The sequence below is a fragment of the Vanrija pseudolonga genome, chromosome 3 (genome assembly GCF_020906515.1).
Source record: "Vanrija pseudolonga chromosome 3, complete sequence".
NCBI classification, from domain to species: domain Eukaryota; kingdom Fungi; phylum Basidiomycota; class Tremellomycetes; order Trichosporonales; family Trichosporonaceae; genus Vanrija; species Vanrija pseudolonga.
Genome location: NC_085851.1, coordinates 189,272 through 205,127, shown reverse-complemented (window position 1 = coordinate 205,127; position 15,856 = coordinate 189,272). Strand labels below are relative to the sequence as shown.

General features: G+C 64.3%; 9 protein-coding genes across 9 annotated transcripts; 5 read left to right on the top strand and 4 right to left on the bottom strand.

Annotated features, from left to right (window-relative positions):
• Positions 1-134: 134 nt before the first annotated feature.
• Positions 135-670, top strand: LOC62_03G003610 (uncharacterized protein; the record flags this gene model as incomplete). The annotated part of the gene is made up of 2 exons (XM_062770147.1): positions 135-182; positions 233-670. 2 exons carry the CDS (start codon positions 135-137, stop codon positions 668-670), a joined length of 486 nt encoding a protein of 161 aa, XP_062626131.1.
• Positions 671-1,040: 370 nt separating this feature from the next.
• On the top strand, positions 1,041-1,489 carry LOC62_03G003609 (uncharacterized protein; the record flags this gene model as incomplete). Its single annotated transcript, XM_062770146.1, has 2 exons — positions 1,041-1,088; positions 1,133-1,489. The coding sequence occupies 2 exons, from the start codon at positions 1,041-1,043 to the stop codon at positions 1,487-1,489; spliced, it is 405 nt and encodes a 134-aa protein (XP_062626130.1).
• A 338-nt stretch (positions 1,490-1,827) lies between these two features.
• On the top strand, positions 1,828-2,167 carry LOC62_03G003608 (uncharacterized protein; the record flags this gene model as incomplete). Its single annotated transcript, XM_062770145.1, has 2 exons — positions 1,828-1,839; positions 1,874-2,167. The coding sequence occupies 2 exons, from the start codon at positions 1,828-1,830 to the stop codon at positions 2,165-2,167; spliced, it is 306 nt and encodes a 101-aa protein (XP_062626129.1).
• A 438-nt stretch (positions 2,168-2,605) lies between these two features.
• On the bottom strand, positions 2,606-3,527 carry LOC62_03G003607 (uncharacterized protein; the record flags this gene model as incomplete). Its single annotated transcript, XM_062770144.1, has 2 exons — positions 2,606-3,344; positions 3,412-3,527. 2 exons carry the CDS (start codon positions 3,525-3,527, stop codon positions 2,606-2,608), a joined length of 855 nt encoding a protein of 284 aa, XP_062626128.1.
• Positions 3,528-4,083: 556 nt separating this feature from the next.
• On the bottom strand, positions 4,084-5,192 carry LOC62_03G003606 (uncharacterized protein; the record flags this gene model as incomplete). The annotated part of the gene is made up of 2 exons (XM_062770143.1): positions 4,084-4,954; positions 5,083-5,192. 2 exons carry the CDS (start codon positions 5,190-5,192, stop codon positions 4,084-4,086), a joined length of 981 nt encoding a protein of 326 aa, XP_062626127.1.
• Positions 5,193-5,451: 259 nt separating this feature from the next.
• On the bottom strand, positions 5,452-6,941 carry LOC62_03G003605 (uncharacterized protein; the record flags this gene model as incomplete). Its single annotated transcript, XM_062770142.1, has 2 exons — positions 5,452-6,748; positions 6,787-6,941. The coding sequence occupies 2 exons, from the start codon at positions 6,939-6,941 to the stop codon at positions 5,452-5,454; spliced, it is 1,452 nt and encodes a 483-aa protein (XP_062626126.1).
• An 882-nt stretch (positions 6,942-7,823) lies between these two features.
• On the bottom strand, positions 7,824-8,911 carry LOC62_03G003604 (uncharacterized protein; the record flags this gene model as incomplete). Its single annotated transcript, XM_062770141.1, has 2 exons — positions 7,824-8,730; positions 8,766-8,911. The coding sequence occupies 2 exons, from the start codon at positions 8,909-8,911 to the stop codon at positions 7,824-7,826; spliced, it is 1,053 nt and encodes a 350-aa protein (XP_062626125.1).
• A 951-nt stretch (positions 8,912-9,862) lies between these two features.
• Positions 9,863-11,565, top strand: LOC62_03G003603 (uncharacterized protein; the record flags this gene model as incomplete). The annotated part of the gene is made up of 7 exons (XM_062770140.1): positions 9,863-10,051; positions 10,116-10,210; positions 10,278-10,383; positions 10,428-10,529; positions 10,565-10,815; positions 10,865-11,110; positions 11,152-11,565. Exons 1-7 carry the CDS (start codon positions 9,907-9,909, stop codon positions 11,563-11,565), a joined length of 1,359 nt encoding a protein of 452 aa, XP_062626124.1. The 5' UTR covers positions 9,863-9,906.
• A 160-nt stretch (positions 11,566-11,725) lies between these two features.
• pom152 (Nucleoporin) lies at positions 11,726-15,840 on the top strand. The gene is made up of 7 exons (XM_062770139.1): positions 11,726-11,973; positions 12,009-12,248; positions 12,287-12,320; positions 12,357-12,489; positions 12,527-13,720; positions 13,754-13,925; positions 13,964-15,840. The coding sequence occupies exons 1-7, from the start codon at positions 11,791-11,793 to the stop codon at positions 15,809-15,811; spliced, it is 3,804 nt and encodes a 1,267-aa protein (XP_062626123.1). The 5' UTR covers positions 11,726-11,790; the 3' UTR covers positions 15,812-15,840.
• The last annotated feature ends 16 nt before the right edge of the window (positions 15,841-15,856 follow it).

Here is a 15,856-nt window from a genome sequence, read left to right as displayed (position 1 = left end):
AGCTGGATGGGGTGCCTGTCTCCCTCGTGGATGCTCTACTCACACCGTCACGCCGCCGCTGCCCCCGGGTCACATTTATTCTCGCCGTCGTCACTTTGTCCTCTCTTCCACTCCATCCCACGAGTCGAGCAACAATGACCGACCAAACCGACCTCGAATACACCCCGCTCCCCAAGTCCACGGTGAGCACTCACTCTCGCCCCCTCACCGGCGCCAGGCTCTCACACCACAGTACGACGAGTTGATCTCCGTCATGCACCGCTGCCGCGACAAGTTCTACCGCCTCGCCATGGCACACACCGACATACGCCACCGCGTCACCTTCAGCGAGACTCACTTCCTCACGCTCTGCAGCCTCCTCTTCGTCATTTTCCCGCTCGACCTCGCGACCGCCCTGCACGACGAGCTGCAGCGCGCCTGGCACACCCACATGTACGACGCGAGCATCCTCAGCGCCCTCCCTATCGTCCTGTTCCGCGTCACCGGCGAACATGTCTTCCCCATGCCCTCGAACCTGCGCTCCCTCCTCCACCCCGCCAGCCACGCCAACGCCAACCTCAAGATCGAGACGACGTACATCCGCTATGTCAGGCCGAGCGCGTCACCTTTCGACCGCCACTCGTTGTTCGGCGTCAAGCGCAAGCGTGCGCCAGACGAGGACGAGGCCTAGGCGGGCGTGAGGCGGATGACTGCTCCCCCCGGCATCTGTGTAAACTGAGCTGGACTCTGCTGTACAATTGTACATATCTACGGCATGGATAATAGTGTGTGCATACGGAGACAGTGTTTGCGCCCCTTTGTGGACGTGGCTGAGATACCGAGCTGGATGGTGTGTTGTGGGCGGAACACTGCTATGCTCGCCCAGTCGCTCGGTGACATGAGGTGTGGCATGCTGTTTTACAGCTTGCAGTCTGTGCCAGATGACGTGAGGCAGCACTCATTGTCCCTCGCAAGTCACAGCGCCCTCGCATGTCACCGACGCGACACACGCATTGTCCCTCAGCACCACCCATCCTCCCATTCCAAGCTCACAGCAAACAATGCCACCCCCCAAGCCCACCAAGAGCGCCTTCACCCCCGACCACAGCGTGAGTCCAACCCCTCCCACCGACTCAGCTCACACCCACCCCAGCTCGGCCTCGTGCGCCATGTCGTCGCGTCAGCCCTCGCCAACCGCGGCGCGCTGGTCAGCAGCCCCCTCTTCGCCGACGTGAACAGCAACTACACGTACCGGTACAACGCCATCAACAGCAAGCTAAAGAGCGCGCTGCAGGGCTTTTGCAGGCAGTTTCCGGGGGCGGAGGAGGTCGTCAAGGAGGAGATTGCCAAGCTCTCGTCCAAGGCCAGTATCGAGGGCGGCGCAGCTCGTGGCAAGAAGCGCAAGGCGGCTGATGTGTCGGCACCGAACAAGAAGGCGCGCAAGGGGACGAGTGAGGTCGATGAACTTGCTGAGGAGGAGCTTGAGATCAAGGTCGAGGTGGAGCACTAGGCGTCTGATTCGTACACCGGCGAGATGCCACACCCAATGACCGTGCTTGTGGCATCTGGCCTCCACAGCCTTGTCTCGTCCTGGGAGCTTTGACTTCACCTCAGCATCATGCTTTGTCGGTCTGCAAGTGGGCGATGAGCGTGTATCTCAAGGTGTTGATATGCAATGACGAGACTTGCGCCCCTCCACCCCTCCACCCCTCTCACATCAGCAGCCCCTCGCCCCAGACCCAACAATCCACCTCAACTCTCACGCCTCTCCACACCATCCACCACGCGCAACATGCCACCCAGGAAGAAGGACCAGAAGCCGCAACCCTCCAGTGGCCCGTCCCAGCCATGGAGCACACGGTGCGTCCACCCCACTGCCGCGCTGACCCACCAGCACCGCGTCGTGCGCCATGTCGTCGCTGCGGCGTTCGCGTCCCGCGCGACGCTCAACGCCGACCCCCACCTGTCCGGCGTGAACAATAACGGCGGGGACAGGATCAACAAGAAGCTCCAGGCTGTCCTGGGGCTGCTGGTGCGCCAGTTTCCTCAGGCGGGGGATGTCGTCAAGGAGGAGGTTGCGCGGTGCTCTTCCCGCGGGAAGGGTGGGAAGGTTGTGGTCGGGGTGAAGCGTAGCGCAGAGGAGGAGGGGGAGGACGCGTACCCTGTCAAGAAGGAGCGTCGTGCGTAGCCTCGCTGCATGCATGTGCGTGCGAGCTGATGGCGGGTGTTATGCTCGCTGTGATGTCGCTGTTGGTGGACTGACGGAAGGTGTGAGGCCACGGCGCCGGATGAGGGCACGCCGCACGCCCTCGTGCCCTCAGCAACCACCCCCCACCATCCGACCAACTGCACACAGCTAGTGCTCACATCATCGTCACCATCTGAACCTCCCACTTCACTACCTCGCACCTCCAAGCCCCCAACGCAGGACCGTCTCCCCAAACCAATGAGCATGCGAGCACCAGATGGCCGGGTCTACCGCCACCCGACGTCAGCGGCGCGGTGCCCCGCGGCCGAAACACGACACACGAATGTGACGCCACAGGGGAAGGGAATCCATGGTACCAGACTACAGTATGACTACGACTAGGCTACGGCGGCTTGCAAGCCAGAACAAACATAACGCCTAAGCACGCTGGAGCACGGGCCCAAGCGTGCGCGAGCGCGACGGCGTCGTCGCCGCGGCAGCCGGCGGCGAGAGTGCGTTGTTGGCGCCAAAGCTCGAGTGGCCGCGGGGGCGCCACGAGCCGAGCGGCGGCGGCGGGGTCCCGATGCCAATTGAGCTGAACGACGACGCGTGCACGCGCGGCTGGAGGGGCAGGGGCGGGGAGATGGCGCGCCCCGCGAGCGGGGACGGCGTGCCGGCTCTGAACGGGTCGGCGGCGTCGGCGTCGGTCGTGTCGAACGAGGGGCACGTGAGGGTCGCCTTTTCGGTGCCGCTTGCGAGCGGGCGGCGGCGGCGGTAGTACAGTGTTGCGGCGAGGAGCGCGGCGAGTACGACGACGAGGGACACGACGGTGCCGGCTATCGCGCCTGCGCTGAGCCCGGCGGTGGGGTGGGCTGGCGCGGTCGCACCCGCTGGCGCTGGCGTTGGTCTGGTGGTGTTAGACTGCGCGCTGGTGCTGGTGCTGGCGCTACTAGTCGCCGAGGCGGGGTTGCTGGTCTGGCTCTGGCTCGAAGCCGTCGTGGCGAGGATGAGGGCGGTGGTGGCTGGGACCGAGGTGGTCACGGGAGTCGTGTAGACTGTGCTTGTCGTGGTAGCCGTGGCCGTCGTCGTGGCCACAGTTGCCGTGCCGTCCGTCCACGTCGTACTGGACGTGTTGTCGCTCCATCTCGTTCTCGACGTGGTATCGGTCCACGTCGTACTGGAGGTGCTGTCGGTCCAGCCAGTCCAGCTGGGCATCAGCCAAGCCACATAGTGGGCCAACGTACCTGTCCTGCCGGAGGGCTAAGCTGTTGTGGTGGCGGCGTGCCGCGTTGCCATGGGCGAGGTCGAGGGGCTTGGCCGCTACCACGACGGCGAGGACGAGGACAAAGGGAATGTACATGGCGGAATAGTTGGGGTAGGTAACGAGTGTGGGTGCTGGTGAGCGTGCGGTGTTGGTGTAGTAGCTGGGGTTGCTGCTCCTGCTAGGCACAGCAGTCCCACCCTCTTCGGGGAAGAGGGCCTGGTGGGTCGTGTATGGGCGATAAAGAGAGAGAGAGAGAGGGGTGTTGGCGGGTGGCGATAACACGATGAGATGGTGAGTCGTGACTGCGGTGGACTGTGCGTCGAGCTGATCTGACGCGGAGCGATGAGCAGGGGGACGGACGGCGCGTGAAAGGTACGTTGCTGTGCGGATCCTCTGCGCATGCTGCGCACGATGAACGCCGGCACACACGGGGCAGCGACACACGACACGGCGATGTGACGCGACGGCGTGGCGACGATGACACGGATGCACCGAGAGCAGTCTAGTGCAGGGCCGCCGCGCCAACCGCCACGTCTGGCCAAAGTGGCGTGTGTCTCGGCCTCGACCTGACCTAAACACAAAGCAAGCATGTATAGAATCTAGTACAGCGTCTATCATCGTCACTTTTCTCCTTCCTTCCGCCTACAACGCGCTACACGAGCGTCGTGGCCAGGCTCGTGGCCAGGCTCGTGGCCATGCTCGACGCGCTCGCCGTGCGCTCCATCCCAGGCGGGCGCGGCGCGCGCAGCGGCGACGATGGCGGCGCTGCGTCGTCCGCCTCCCTTGCGACGAGGGCCTCGGCGACCGCCTCGGTGGGGTTGCGGACCGCCAGCGGCGCGCCGTACGCGGCGTAGATCGGGAGTCTGCCGTCGGCGCGGAGCGCGCGTTTGGGGCTCGTATGAGAGTTGGGGTTGGGGTGCGACGCGGGCGCGGGCGGGTATCGCTGGCTTGGCGCGGGCGCTGCGCGCGGGCGTTTGGCCGTCGGCGCGGGCGACGGCGCCGAGTCTTCCTCCGGCACGGCCGAGCTGGACGAGATGGTCGACAGTGCGATATGGCTCCGCTCCCACTCGCCCGAGTTTGACCCCCTCGCGCGCGTCGTCAGGAAGCTCACCCTGCGATCGAGGAACGGCTCGACGCGCTCTTCGGTGGTGCCGGTGGTGCGGACGCTCTCGATGGAGAAGGCTGTTTCGTCGCCTTGCCGCGGGGTGGGGCGGCGACGGTGGCGAAAGAGGAGGAGCATGGCGATGGCGAGGAGCGCGAGGGCGAGGAGACCGCCGAGCGTACCCCCCAGAATGGCGGGGGTGGTGCCCTGTCCCCCTGCTCCCGTGGTGGAGGGAAGCGGCTGCGCGCTCGCCGTGACTGTGATGGTCGTGGTGGACGTCGGGGCCGGGGCAACATCGACGCTCACGACGACCGTCTTCCCCGGCGACAGGGTCACGTCCGCGCTGCCGGCGTACAGCGTGCCGTCTGGTCCTACGATGGTGAGGCTCGCGTTGGCGAGGGTCCGGTCGCGGTGGTGCGGGCTGGGGTGGGGTTAGCACGAATGAGCGGTTCTGTGGGGTCAGCCGCTTGCTGTTGCTTACCTTGCGGCGCTGCGGGGGGATACGCTTGAGGCTGAGACGAGGAGCACGAGCAAGAGCCACGCGCTCACGGTTGAGACTCGCATCGCCGGCGAGCGTCTGAGCGGCCGAGGTGGAACGACAGTGTCGAGGTTGGGTTGGTCAGACTTGCTGTTGACTGCTCGACACGCGCGATCTGCATTAATACCCCGTCGAAGATCTCGGGGCACACCTCGGAACACTGCTGTGCGCTTCTGGCCGCCACGCTGGGCGCGCGATCCACACTGCTCATGACTGTACGCGCGCGTACGACGGCGCTTGGCACTGCGGTCCTCGCCGCTAGCAGCCTCACCTCGCGCCGCTTGGTCCCGCCGCTGCTACGCCCGCCCGCCCGCCCGCCCGCCCGATGTACAATAACTGCATGTGCACCTACATAGTATCGACACTCCGCTATCCCGGCACTACATCCGGCTGTAGCTGCTGCGGCTCGACACGAGCGAGTGGTTGGTGGCCGCTGCCCAGTCGGTCCACTCTTTGAACTCGAGCCCGGAAACCGCACGCGGCGGCGTGGCGGGCATGTTGTCGACGGAGGGGCGGGTCATGCCCATGGTCATGCTCATGCTGCTCCCGCCCGTGCCGGCGCGGTGCGTGCGCGTCGTGTTGACCAAGCGCGCGAGCGAGCCGTTCCCGCCGCTGGGGCTCGGGGCGGTGAATGTGCTGGCGCGCGAGTACGTCGGGCGGCCGGACATGCCGCTCTCGGACGTGCTGCTGCGGTCGGCGGCATGCCCGTCGGATCCCGACGCGCCGCCCTGTGTCAGGTCGTCGAGGCTGTCGTTGTTGAGCGGCGAGATGACGCTCATGCGCATGATGGACGGCGAGGTCGGCCGCGCGGGGGAGGTCTTTTCCTGGGGGCTGCGCGGGCGGTTCGGCGTGCGCGGCGACGTGACGTACTCGTACGCCATGACGGGTGTGGCTGGTCTGGACGATATCTGCAAGGGGAGGGGAGGCGAGATGGCGCCGATTCTCGTCGGCTTGACATGCGACGCAAAGTCGTCGTTGGAGAGATTGGACGCGGTGGTTATCTCGTCAAACTTGAGGCTCTTCCGCCGCAGGTGTGCGGATGGGTACGGGTGGTTGCCCTCGACGTCGGTGCCGTTCTCGTGCAGGTGGCGCTTGCGCCGGCAGTAGATGAGGATGCCGAACATGACGACGAAGACGACCACGCCGCCGACGATCGCGCCGCCGACGATCGGGCCGAGGGGTACCGAGCCGGGTTTCGCGTCGTTTGGCGACGCGGGCGTGTTGGCCATGGGCGTGGACGTGGCCGTGGTCGTGCCGGGGGGGGGGGAAATGGAGCCGTTGCTGCTGCCGTGCGCACTGCTGTCCGTGTGTGGTGGTGACCCTGGCGCCGAGGTCGGGCCCGTGGAGCCTCCTCCTGTCCCCGCACCACCACCACCACCAGACCCCGACCCCGTCGTCGGCGCCGTCGCTGCTGGCGCCGTCGTCGCACTCCCCGTCAGCGTCATCGTGCTCGGGTCCTTGAGGTTGAACCGGGCGCAGGTGAGCGGGTCGGCCGGCGGGCGGACCGTAAAAGCATTCGTGGTCGCTGAAGCCCCTGCCCCATCGACGATTTTGAGCACCAGCTCGGCACCCTGCACAATGTCAATGTACCACGCGAGGCCCTTGACGTCTGCGGTCCAGTGGTCGACTGCGAGCTCGATCGGCGTGCCGCTGGGCGATGCAGCCGAAAGGACATAACTGGGGCGTCAGCTCTTCAACGCCCCGCGCCCACGCACACAGTGTATGGCGATACACCCCCCGACCACCGCATGGCGACGGGGAAGCAAGACATGGGGTTATCGGGGTCGTTGATGAACAGGTCTTGTGCGGCCGCCTGGGCCAGCCAGGCGAGCGCGAACAGGCGGGGGAGGCGGGGGAGTCGGAGGATCATGAGCGCGGCGGCATGGGGAGGGGAGGCGGGGGCGGGGGCGAGGGGATACGAGGAGGCCGAAGTGCGTGTGTGTGTGTGGTTGAACGAGTGTGGGTGGTGGTGGTGGTAGTTGTGCTGGGTGGGCTTTGAGTCGGTGGCAGCGGGTGCGAGGTGTGTGTCGCGCGACGCTGCGAGCTGCCGTTTGGTTGCGGACTAGGAGGATCGAGGGGGAGAGAGGGAGGAGTGAGTGGAGAGTCACAGAAGGGCAGTGGGGTCGAGAGCGAGTAAAATGGCCTGCGGGGGGGTGCGTGTTGGTCGTCGATTGACCCCTAGTCGCGAGATCGCGAGCCACCACGCCAGCCAGCCCGCCGCCAGCCCGGTTACGCGACTGGCCTGTGCGCGTCTGTGCGTCAGGGGGTAATGTAGGGGCGTCAGTGTCAGCCGCGTGCGCCATTGATCAAGGCGAGGGATCGGGTTGGACGAGGGCAAGAGGGTGCAGGAGAGGTGCACTGTATCGCGCCGCGCCGACGATAGTGTCAGCAGAGGGGACGCGACGTCGAATGTCTCAGTGAGGGCATGAGGGACAATGTGGCGGCCAAAGTGGCACACTGTTTCGGCGACTTTGGCGCGACGCCGCGGCGGCGCTGTCTTGGCGCGCCGACACGTGCACGCACCGGTGGTTAGTCCGTATGCCGCCCACCTACCCACCCCACCCACGCTACATACATGTACATGTTCATTGTCTTGGTTAATGCTAGGTGGAGACACAGACAGACAGGACACCGTCCAGGGCGCGCCGTGCCAGGGTGGCCACTCGCGACCTTGTCGTTCGCCGCTCTCGCCCTTACACGAGCTTGCGGTAGTTTGAACCTTGCGAATGTGAGCTTGCTGATCCCTGCGCTACTACTTTGCAATCCCGATCCCAAGCATACTGGTAGAGTTGAATGCCGAGCCGCCGGGCCTCGCGCGCGCCGAGATCGAGGCGGAGACGGAGCGGAGCGAGCCGGCCGCCACGCCGTCGGGGTTGGAGTAGAAGCTGTCGATGGAGACGCGCGGGCCGTCGAGCGAGTTTTCGCGGCCGGTGACGGACGGGCGCTGGTCGGACCCGTTGCGGCTGGGACCGCGCTCGCTACCACTTGCGCCATCGTCGTGCGTCATCTGCGAGATGTAGCTGTTCGTCTCGGCGCGCGAGCCCGTACGCAGCGGGAGCGGGTGGGAAATGCTCGCTGCGCGGACAGACGGGCGGATGGCCGGCGAGTCTTCAACGCCGGAGAAGAAGGACGAGCCGTTCGACATCTCCGACCCGCGGCGCTTCTTCACGTAACCTGGCTCGGGCGACTTCTCACCCGGGTCGTGCAGCATTGCTGGCGGGTGCCCGGGGCGCCTGTGGCGGTAGTGAAAGATGATTAACGCGACGAGGATGGCGAGGAGGACAACACCGCCAAGCACGCCGCCGATGATCTGGTTGACTGTGCGTTGCGACATGCCGCCATGAGACTCGGTGTCGGGCTTGGTCGAGAAGAGGGGGGGTGGGACGGTGTTGTTGACGGCACTGGTCTGCGCGGTGGAGGTGGACTCAGACACGGCGGTGGGGATGCCGCTGCTAGCGCTGCTGCTGGTGGACAGCGTGGCATTCACGACGGGGAAGACGGCGGAGGAGACGACGCCGCCGGCAGCGTCGCTCAGGCGTACCTGGAGCGCAGCGCCGGACGCGACCACCGTCCAGTCGTAGGTGGTGGCGTTGAGGCCCGAGGCGACGTCCGTCGTGTCGAGCAGCGCGAGGTCGGCGCTGTCGAAAGCGAGCACGGCGCTGGAGTCAGCACGCAGCAAAGGGGGGCGACGTACACAGCGTACGGCGGCACGCCGCCGCTCCAGCCTATGGTCAGCGCCGCGCCGGCAGTGGCGTTGGATATCGGGGAAAGGAATAGGCCTTGCGCGCGCACGCTGTGGCCGAGCAGGCACACGAGGGCGGCGACGACGAGGGCGATCATGCTGCTCGCTGTTGGGCTGGGTGGGAGAGGACTGGCCAGCCGGGGCACAGTTGGTCCAGCCAAAGTGGAGTCGCCTGGACGAAAGGAAGTGGAAGGATGTGAATGTAAAGTGGGATGTGAAGAAGGGGTTGTGGTTGTGGTTGTGGTGGTGCGGACGCGAGGGGGAACGCGACTGCGCCAGTGGCCCGGGGGTGAGTGAGTGGGTGGGGGTGAGAGTGAGAAGGAGAAGCAGCAATGACGGCCACTTTGTGTCTTGTCGGTGTTTGTTTGCATCATTTCTGTGTGCTGCTGCACTCGTCTCGCCGCTCGCCCCGTGCCCCGATGCCCGATACAGTGTGAATGAATGATGCGCGTCGGTGCGCAGCGCAGCGCACCGCCGCCGCCGCTGCCGCCGGCGTCGCACCGTGCGTCGTCGACTACAAGTGCCACCCGGCCACCCTCGCCCCGCCCGCGCCGCACAGACGTCGCTGAGGGGGTTGTCCTCAATAGGCGGGCGAATCGACTAAGCGAGCCTGATTCTCACTGGTAGGCCCGCTGGATTTCCGAACTGCATAGACGCTGCTCTTGCCCGACGCGGCCTGTGCGTTTCACGACACGACGCCCAGTGGTGCCGAGTGTGCATGCATAGACATGACCAGCTTCACACCCGTCTGAGTCTCACTCGACACAAACAACTACTGTGCATATGCTATGCATACATGCACTCATATAGCCCTCCTTGTCAATGTTTACCTTTCTTGACGATCAAGCACCCTCAATTCAACTCGGCACTCTTCCCTTGGCTGTTTCTATTTGAAGCGCGTTTGACGTGTTTGGTGTTGCACGCACGACGGGTCAAATTCAGGCACGTAAACAGGGACAATCGAGGCGAGGGGTGGTGCGCGTTGCACCTGCTACAAGTGCATCTCGCAACTCACTCCTCCTCCTCTCCATCTCACTCACCTCCTCTCTCACTCTCTCAACCCCGACTCTCCTCCCCGCGGAGGCACACAGCCATGCTGCTCACCACACTCGTTTCCCTCCTCTCCCTCACCTCGCTCGTCGCCGCCTCGCCCGTGGCCCAGGCGGCTGCCCCCGCCGCCGCCGTCGAGAAGCGCGGCTTCTCCTTCAGCGCCCCCCACTACAGCCTGTACATCAATGGTGTGTGCGACGGCGTCGACGAGCGCCGACACGCCCGCCAACACTAACACACACCCTACCCCAGACCTCATCTCGTACGACGCCTGGCCGCTCGCCGACAAGATCAAGCCGTACAACCGCGTCCTCCTCGCCTTTTGGGAGTCGAAGGGCGCACAGGCCGTATGTGTGACCCCTTATGACTCTAGACCCGCGCCGCCGCCGCCGCCGCCGCTGACACCGCATTCAGGCTCCCGCCTCGTGGCAGGGCTTCACCGACGCCCAGCGCGCGGCCATCGTCCAAAACTACCACGACAATGGCATTGCCATCATGGTCTCGGCCTTCAGTGACGACGGTGGGTAAGGAGCGCTTGGGCCCGCTGGCTGACCCCGACCGCAGACCACATCGTTAGCAACAAGGCCGACCCCGTCGCCACTGCCCAGGCTATCGGCGCCTGGGTCAAGAAGTACAATGTCGACGGTGTCGACATTGACTACGAGGGTGGGTGGTGACGCCGGGTGTGTCGCTGACCCCAGACTTTGCTCCCCTCCAGAACGACCAGGCCAACGCGCTCAGCTGGCTCACGTCGTTCCACAATGAGCTCGCCAACCAGCTCCCTCTGAGCCAGTACGCCATCTCGTCGACGCCCAGTGCCTGGATGTACGGCTCGTCGTTTGGCGGTGTCAACTCGGTCTACTGCAAGCTCCAGGGCGCTGTCGGCTCCAAGATCTCGTGGTACAACTTCCAGCTCTACAACGGCCAGCCCGGTGCTTGGAACACGTGCGAGGTGGGTGGAGAGCGGCCAGCCTGCCAGCTCGGTACTGACCCCCGCCCAGAACACGTACTGGAACTCGGCCAACCCCGCCTTCCTCTCGGTCAACCAGATCTCGCAGGCCTGCGGTATCCCCCTCAGCCAGATCACCATCGGCAAGCTCTGGAGCCAGTCCGACTCGGCCACCGCTGGCTCTGCCGACGAGCTCCCCAACCCCACCGACTTTGCCACCTGCCTCAACCAGTTCAAGGCCCAGAGCAACTACCCTCTCACCGGTATCATGGTGTGGGCTGCTCACATGAACGACTGGGTAAGTGACAAACCCAGTTTCGACCACTCACACACGCACAGTCCGGCGCCATCAACTACCTCTCAAACACCCTTGCTGCTCTTAGCGCTGGTACGAGCAGTGCTGCCCCCTCTTCCTCCTCCTCTGCGGTCCCCTCCCCCTCTTCTAACTCCTCCTCTACAGCCCCAGCCGCCAACTCCTCTAGCTCCACCTCTGCCTCGGGCTCTGCCTCTGCCCCTGGTGCTTCCCAGTCGGGTGCTGCGTCGGGCTCGGCCGGTGCGGCCGGTGCCTCTGGTGCTGCCGGTGCCGGTGCCGCCGCCGGTGCTTCTGGCACTGGTGCGCACGCTGCTGGCGCCTCTGGCTCGGCTGCCGGTGCCGCCGCCGCCTCTGGCAAGCCCTCGGGCGCTTCCCCCATCGCTGCCGCTAGCGGCCTCACCCTTGTCATTGCGACTGTTGCCTGTATCCTCCTCTTCTAAGCATAGCATTTTTCATACACCTTCATCAATGCTACAAGCATGTCCCTTGCAGTGATGCCTCGTTGTGCAGTGACCGAAATTTGATTCCGCGACCGGGCCCCCACTTTGACCAACATTCAACCTTTTGGCCGTCCGTCGTCACAAAAGACAACAAGGAGATTCACCTCGACCCACGATCCATCTCACTTGTTGCTCTCATCGTCCACTGCCCATGGCCATACGACAATGTCAGCCCTAGCCACCCCGCAAAGGCAGGGCACCCCCTCAAAACTAGACGTCAAATCCACCCCACTCGCACCAGCCAAGCCGGCGTCCAAGCCCGCCCCACCGCCGCCAGTGATCCCAACATCATGGCTCGCACCAGATGAGCAGCGGCGGCTCATCGTCTGGGTCTTCGGCCTCGTCGAGGTGGGTAACGTGCCAGGCATTCACTAACCCGCCAGGTGATGAAGCTCTGGGACGTGCTCGCGCCCCATATCACGGGCGACCTCCCCACCGCGCTGTCGAGCGCGACGCGCCTCCGCGGCCCGTGGTCTGCCGCCGTGTGGTTCGCCGTCGAGCTGCTCGCCGTTGCAGCTGTCTCGCTCCTGCGGATACCGGGCCTCTCGCCCGCCCCGAGCAAGTTTGCGCTCATCGCGCCGCTGCTCGTCCTGTGGAATGTCGCGTGCTGGTTCCTCGCTGATGTGAGTTGCATAGTGATTGGTTGTAGCTCACCCCACAGCCCATCGCGTTCGTGCCCAAGGTCACAATGTTTGGTGAGTTGGAACATTGAGGATGCAGCTCACATGCAGGCCCGGTTTATCTCGGCGAAGAGGGCTTCTTCTGGGGTTGGGTCTACTTCCTCCGCCACGTCCTCTCGCGCCTCGTCTTTGGCGAGCCCGACCACATCTCGGGCACATATAGCATCCGCCTGCTGCCCTACAGGTGAGCTGGCGAGACTGTGTTCCAAGCTGACAGACAGCACGGCGACCCTCAATCCCCTCTCGCTCACCTACTGCCTTCCGCACGGCGGCAACGAGCCCGTATTCATCCCCGTCGTGTTCAACAACTCGGCGCCTGACCAGGTCGCGTACTACCTCCGCGATCTTGAGACGGGCAAGGCCGAGCTCCAGAACGTCCCGGCGTCGGGTATGAAGCGACCTGTCGGTTGGAGCATTGCGCTCAACAACCAGGACGCCGACGACGATCTCGACGACACTCCGGACATCAACGAGCTCGTTAAGCGCGACCAGCAACTCGACGTCACCCGCATTCACTCGGTGCGCCCGGCCGAGTCGCTCACCATCATCCCGCCCGACCTCTCCTCGTCCGAGTCTCTCCTCTTCCTCGCTGTCACCAAGCCGTCCGTTGTGCAGCTCCACACCGTCAGCGACAAGCGTGGCGACAGATTCAACATCGCTCCCCACCGCGAGGCCCTCATCATCGAGTGCCCTGGCGGTGGCGACTTTGTCAACGAGGACAGCAAGGGGAAGCTGATCCGCCACCCTAGCCACTCCGCGGCTCCCCTCGCCCGCTGCATCGGCGCCGAGGACGTGGTCAAGTTTGAGGTTCGCGGCGTCGCCCCGCTCAAGGTCCAATGGAAGAAGTACTTTGGCAAGACGATTATCGAGCAGGGCGTTATCGAGGGTATTGAGGACGAGGTCGTGACCACTGAGGCTGAGCAGGGCCACTTCCGCCGTGACCGTGCGTCCAAGACGCACATTGTGCCTCTTCGTGTGTCGCACGAGCGGGAGGGCGCCTACAGTGTCGTGTTGACCAGCGTGGCCGACGCGCTCGGTAACATGTACACGCCGTCGGCAGACTCGTCGACCTACCGCTTCGCTGTCACGGGCGAGAGAAGCATCTCGTTCTTGTGCAACGGCCCTCGCGAGCTCCTCGTCAACGGCACCGCCGATGTCCCCTTCGCCATTAAGGGCAGCGAGTCGGAGCCCCTCGATATCAAGTACTCGTTCAAGTCGAGCAAAACGGGCCAGACGGAGGTGCACACTGTCAAGCTCGACAACAACTTGGCTATAAGGGCGAAGGAGCCTGGTCACTACAAGCTTCTCGATATCACTGGCCGCTGCGCCGGTACCGTCCTCGAGCCGTCCACCTGCGAGGTCCGCGAGGTGCCGCCACCTACGGCCGAGATGAGCGTGACAACCCTCCACGAGTGGTGAGTACAAAGTATAGGCGTCGCTCACCTCAGCGCCATGGACGTTGGTATCAACGTCGCGTTCGAGTTTACCGGCTCGCCACCCTTCCACGTTCGCTATAACGAGCAGCGCAAGGGCGGCAAGCTCGAGATCCGAACCCACAGATTCGACACGCCAGTTGGCCAGATCGAGCTGCGTCCCGATCGCGAGGGTACCTACATCTACGTGAGTTGGCGTCACCTGGTGTGAAGCTAACGCTCGAGAACTTCAACTTCCTCAGCGACGCTCGTTACAAGGACCTTCCGTTGAACAGGGAGCCCATTGAGCAGGTGGTGCACCCGCCCGCCAGCGTCGACATTGTCGGCGCTACGCGCTACCAGCTGTTCGCTTGCTCCCCCGACGAGTTTGACATCAACCTCGGCATCATGGGCAACGACCCATTGCACATCACCTACCGCAAGTCGTGGGGCATGCAGTCGGAGAACGTCACGGTGCCTGTCAAGTCTGGCAAGTTCCGCCTCACGGTGCCTGTTCCCGAGGACCTTGCGGCCCGGTCTGGCAACTCGGGCAAGCTCAACGTCGCGCTCATCTCGGTCGAGGATGCCAACGGCTGCGTCAAGCGCCTCCCGACCAGACTCGTCGAAGTGGACATTGACCGCCACCGCCCCACGGTCAAGTTTTCCAAGCAGGACCACGTCGTCATCAAGGATGGCGATCGCAAGGGTGTCGACGTGCCGCTTCGCCTGACCGGCCGCGGTCCGTGGGACATTGTGTTCAGTTTGGACGGCAGAGAGCAGCCTTCGCTCAGATTGACATCGCCCAACAGCCCTATCAACTTCAAGCAGAAGGGCAGGTACCAGCTCATCAGCGTACGTGACGCCCACTGCCCCGGTGACGCGGACAACGGCATCTACTCGGTCGACTTCAAGCCTCGCCCCAGCGCGTCGCTTATCGAGTCGGTCGCAGTCCGCAAGGATGGGTCCGTGTACCGCCACAAGGGCTTATGTGCTGGCGAGGACGACGCCGTCGGCGTGCACTTTGTCGGCCTCTCGCCCTTCGAGGTCAAGTACAAGTACACTGTCGGCTCCAAGTCTTCGGACCATGCGCTCAAGAGCGCTCAGGAGATTGGTGTCCTTCACCTCGACAGCGCCCCTGGCCACCACAAGTACCACTTCACGTCTGTTCGCGACGACATTTACGAGAGCACGCCTGTGGACTTTACGCTGGAGCACGACGTTCACGCGCGGCCATCAGCAACGTTTGTGAAGCAGAACACGGTGACCCTGTGCCGCGACGCAGTGCTGGTTACCGACGCCAAGATCCGCCTCACTGGAGAGGCACCATTCACGCTCCAGCTCGGCGTGCGCAAGCCAGCATCCGCCGAGGTCATCCCTCATGTCGTCCGCGTCCCGACGCGTGACTGGAAGCTCGAGATTCCCAAGGAGACTGTCGCCGAGGTCGGCCGCTACGAGATTACGATTCTTGGCATTGCCGACGCCGCTGGCTGCGACTTTGTCATTGAGGACAGCGACGTGCACGCCACCACACTGGATGTGGTCGAGACGGCGCGTGTAGTTTCCGTCGACCACAAGACGGACCTCTGCGTTGGCGACACGCTCGACTTCTTGCTGCAGGGCAAGGCGCCGTGGATCGTCGAGTACGAATGGCAGGGTCGCCTCAACTCGGTCACGTCGAGCGCGGCTAGGTTCTCGCGCTCCGCCGACTCTGAGGGCACGTTTGCCATCAAGTCGGTCGCGCTCAAGGACAGGAACGGGAACGCTCAGTGCAAGCGCGAAGTCAATGGCCTCGAGCGCCGCGTGCACGCGCTGCCGTCGGTCCGCGTCCAGGACGGCGTCGACAACCTGCGCGAGGGCGACCAGCCGGCCGTGTTCAGCGTCAGCTTCACCGGCACACCGCCATTCACATTCACGTACACGCGCAGCGAGACCATTGGTGGCCGCCCGCGCGTCGTCGAGACACAGACCATTAGCGACATTTTCACAAACACGTACACCATCTCGTCGAGCTCGCCCGGCGACTACTCGGTCACGAGCGTGCAGGACAACTTCTGCCGCTACCCCCCGCTCTCCCGCTCGCGGGCGGACGTCTAATCAATTCGCACATGCATAGGAAGAGAGATGTATCTGATGACAGTT

Coding starts and splice junctions, on each gene's coding strand:
- pom152 (XM_062770139.1), top strand. CDS start 11,791: ATGTCAGCCCTAGCCACCCCGCAAAGGCAGGGCACCCCCTCAAAACTA. Junction 11,974..12,008: donor GGGTCTTCGGCCTCGTCGAG/GTGGGTAACGTG, acceptor CTAACCCGCCAG/GTGATGAAGCTCTGGGACGT. Junction 12,249..12,286: donor CGTGCTGGTTCCTCGCTGAT/GTGAGTTGCATA, acceptor CTCACCCCACAG/CCCATCGCGTTCGTGCCCAA.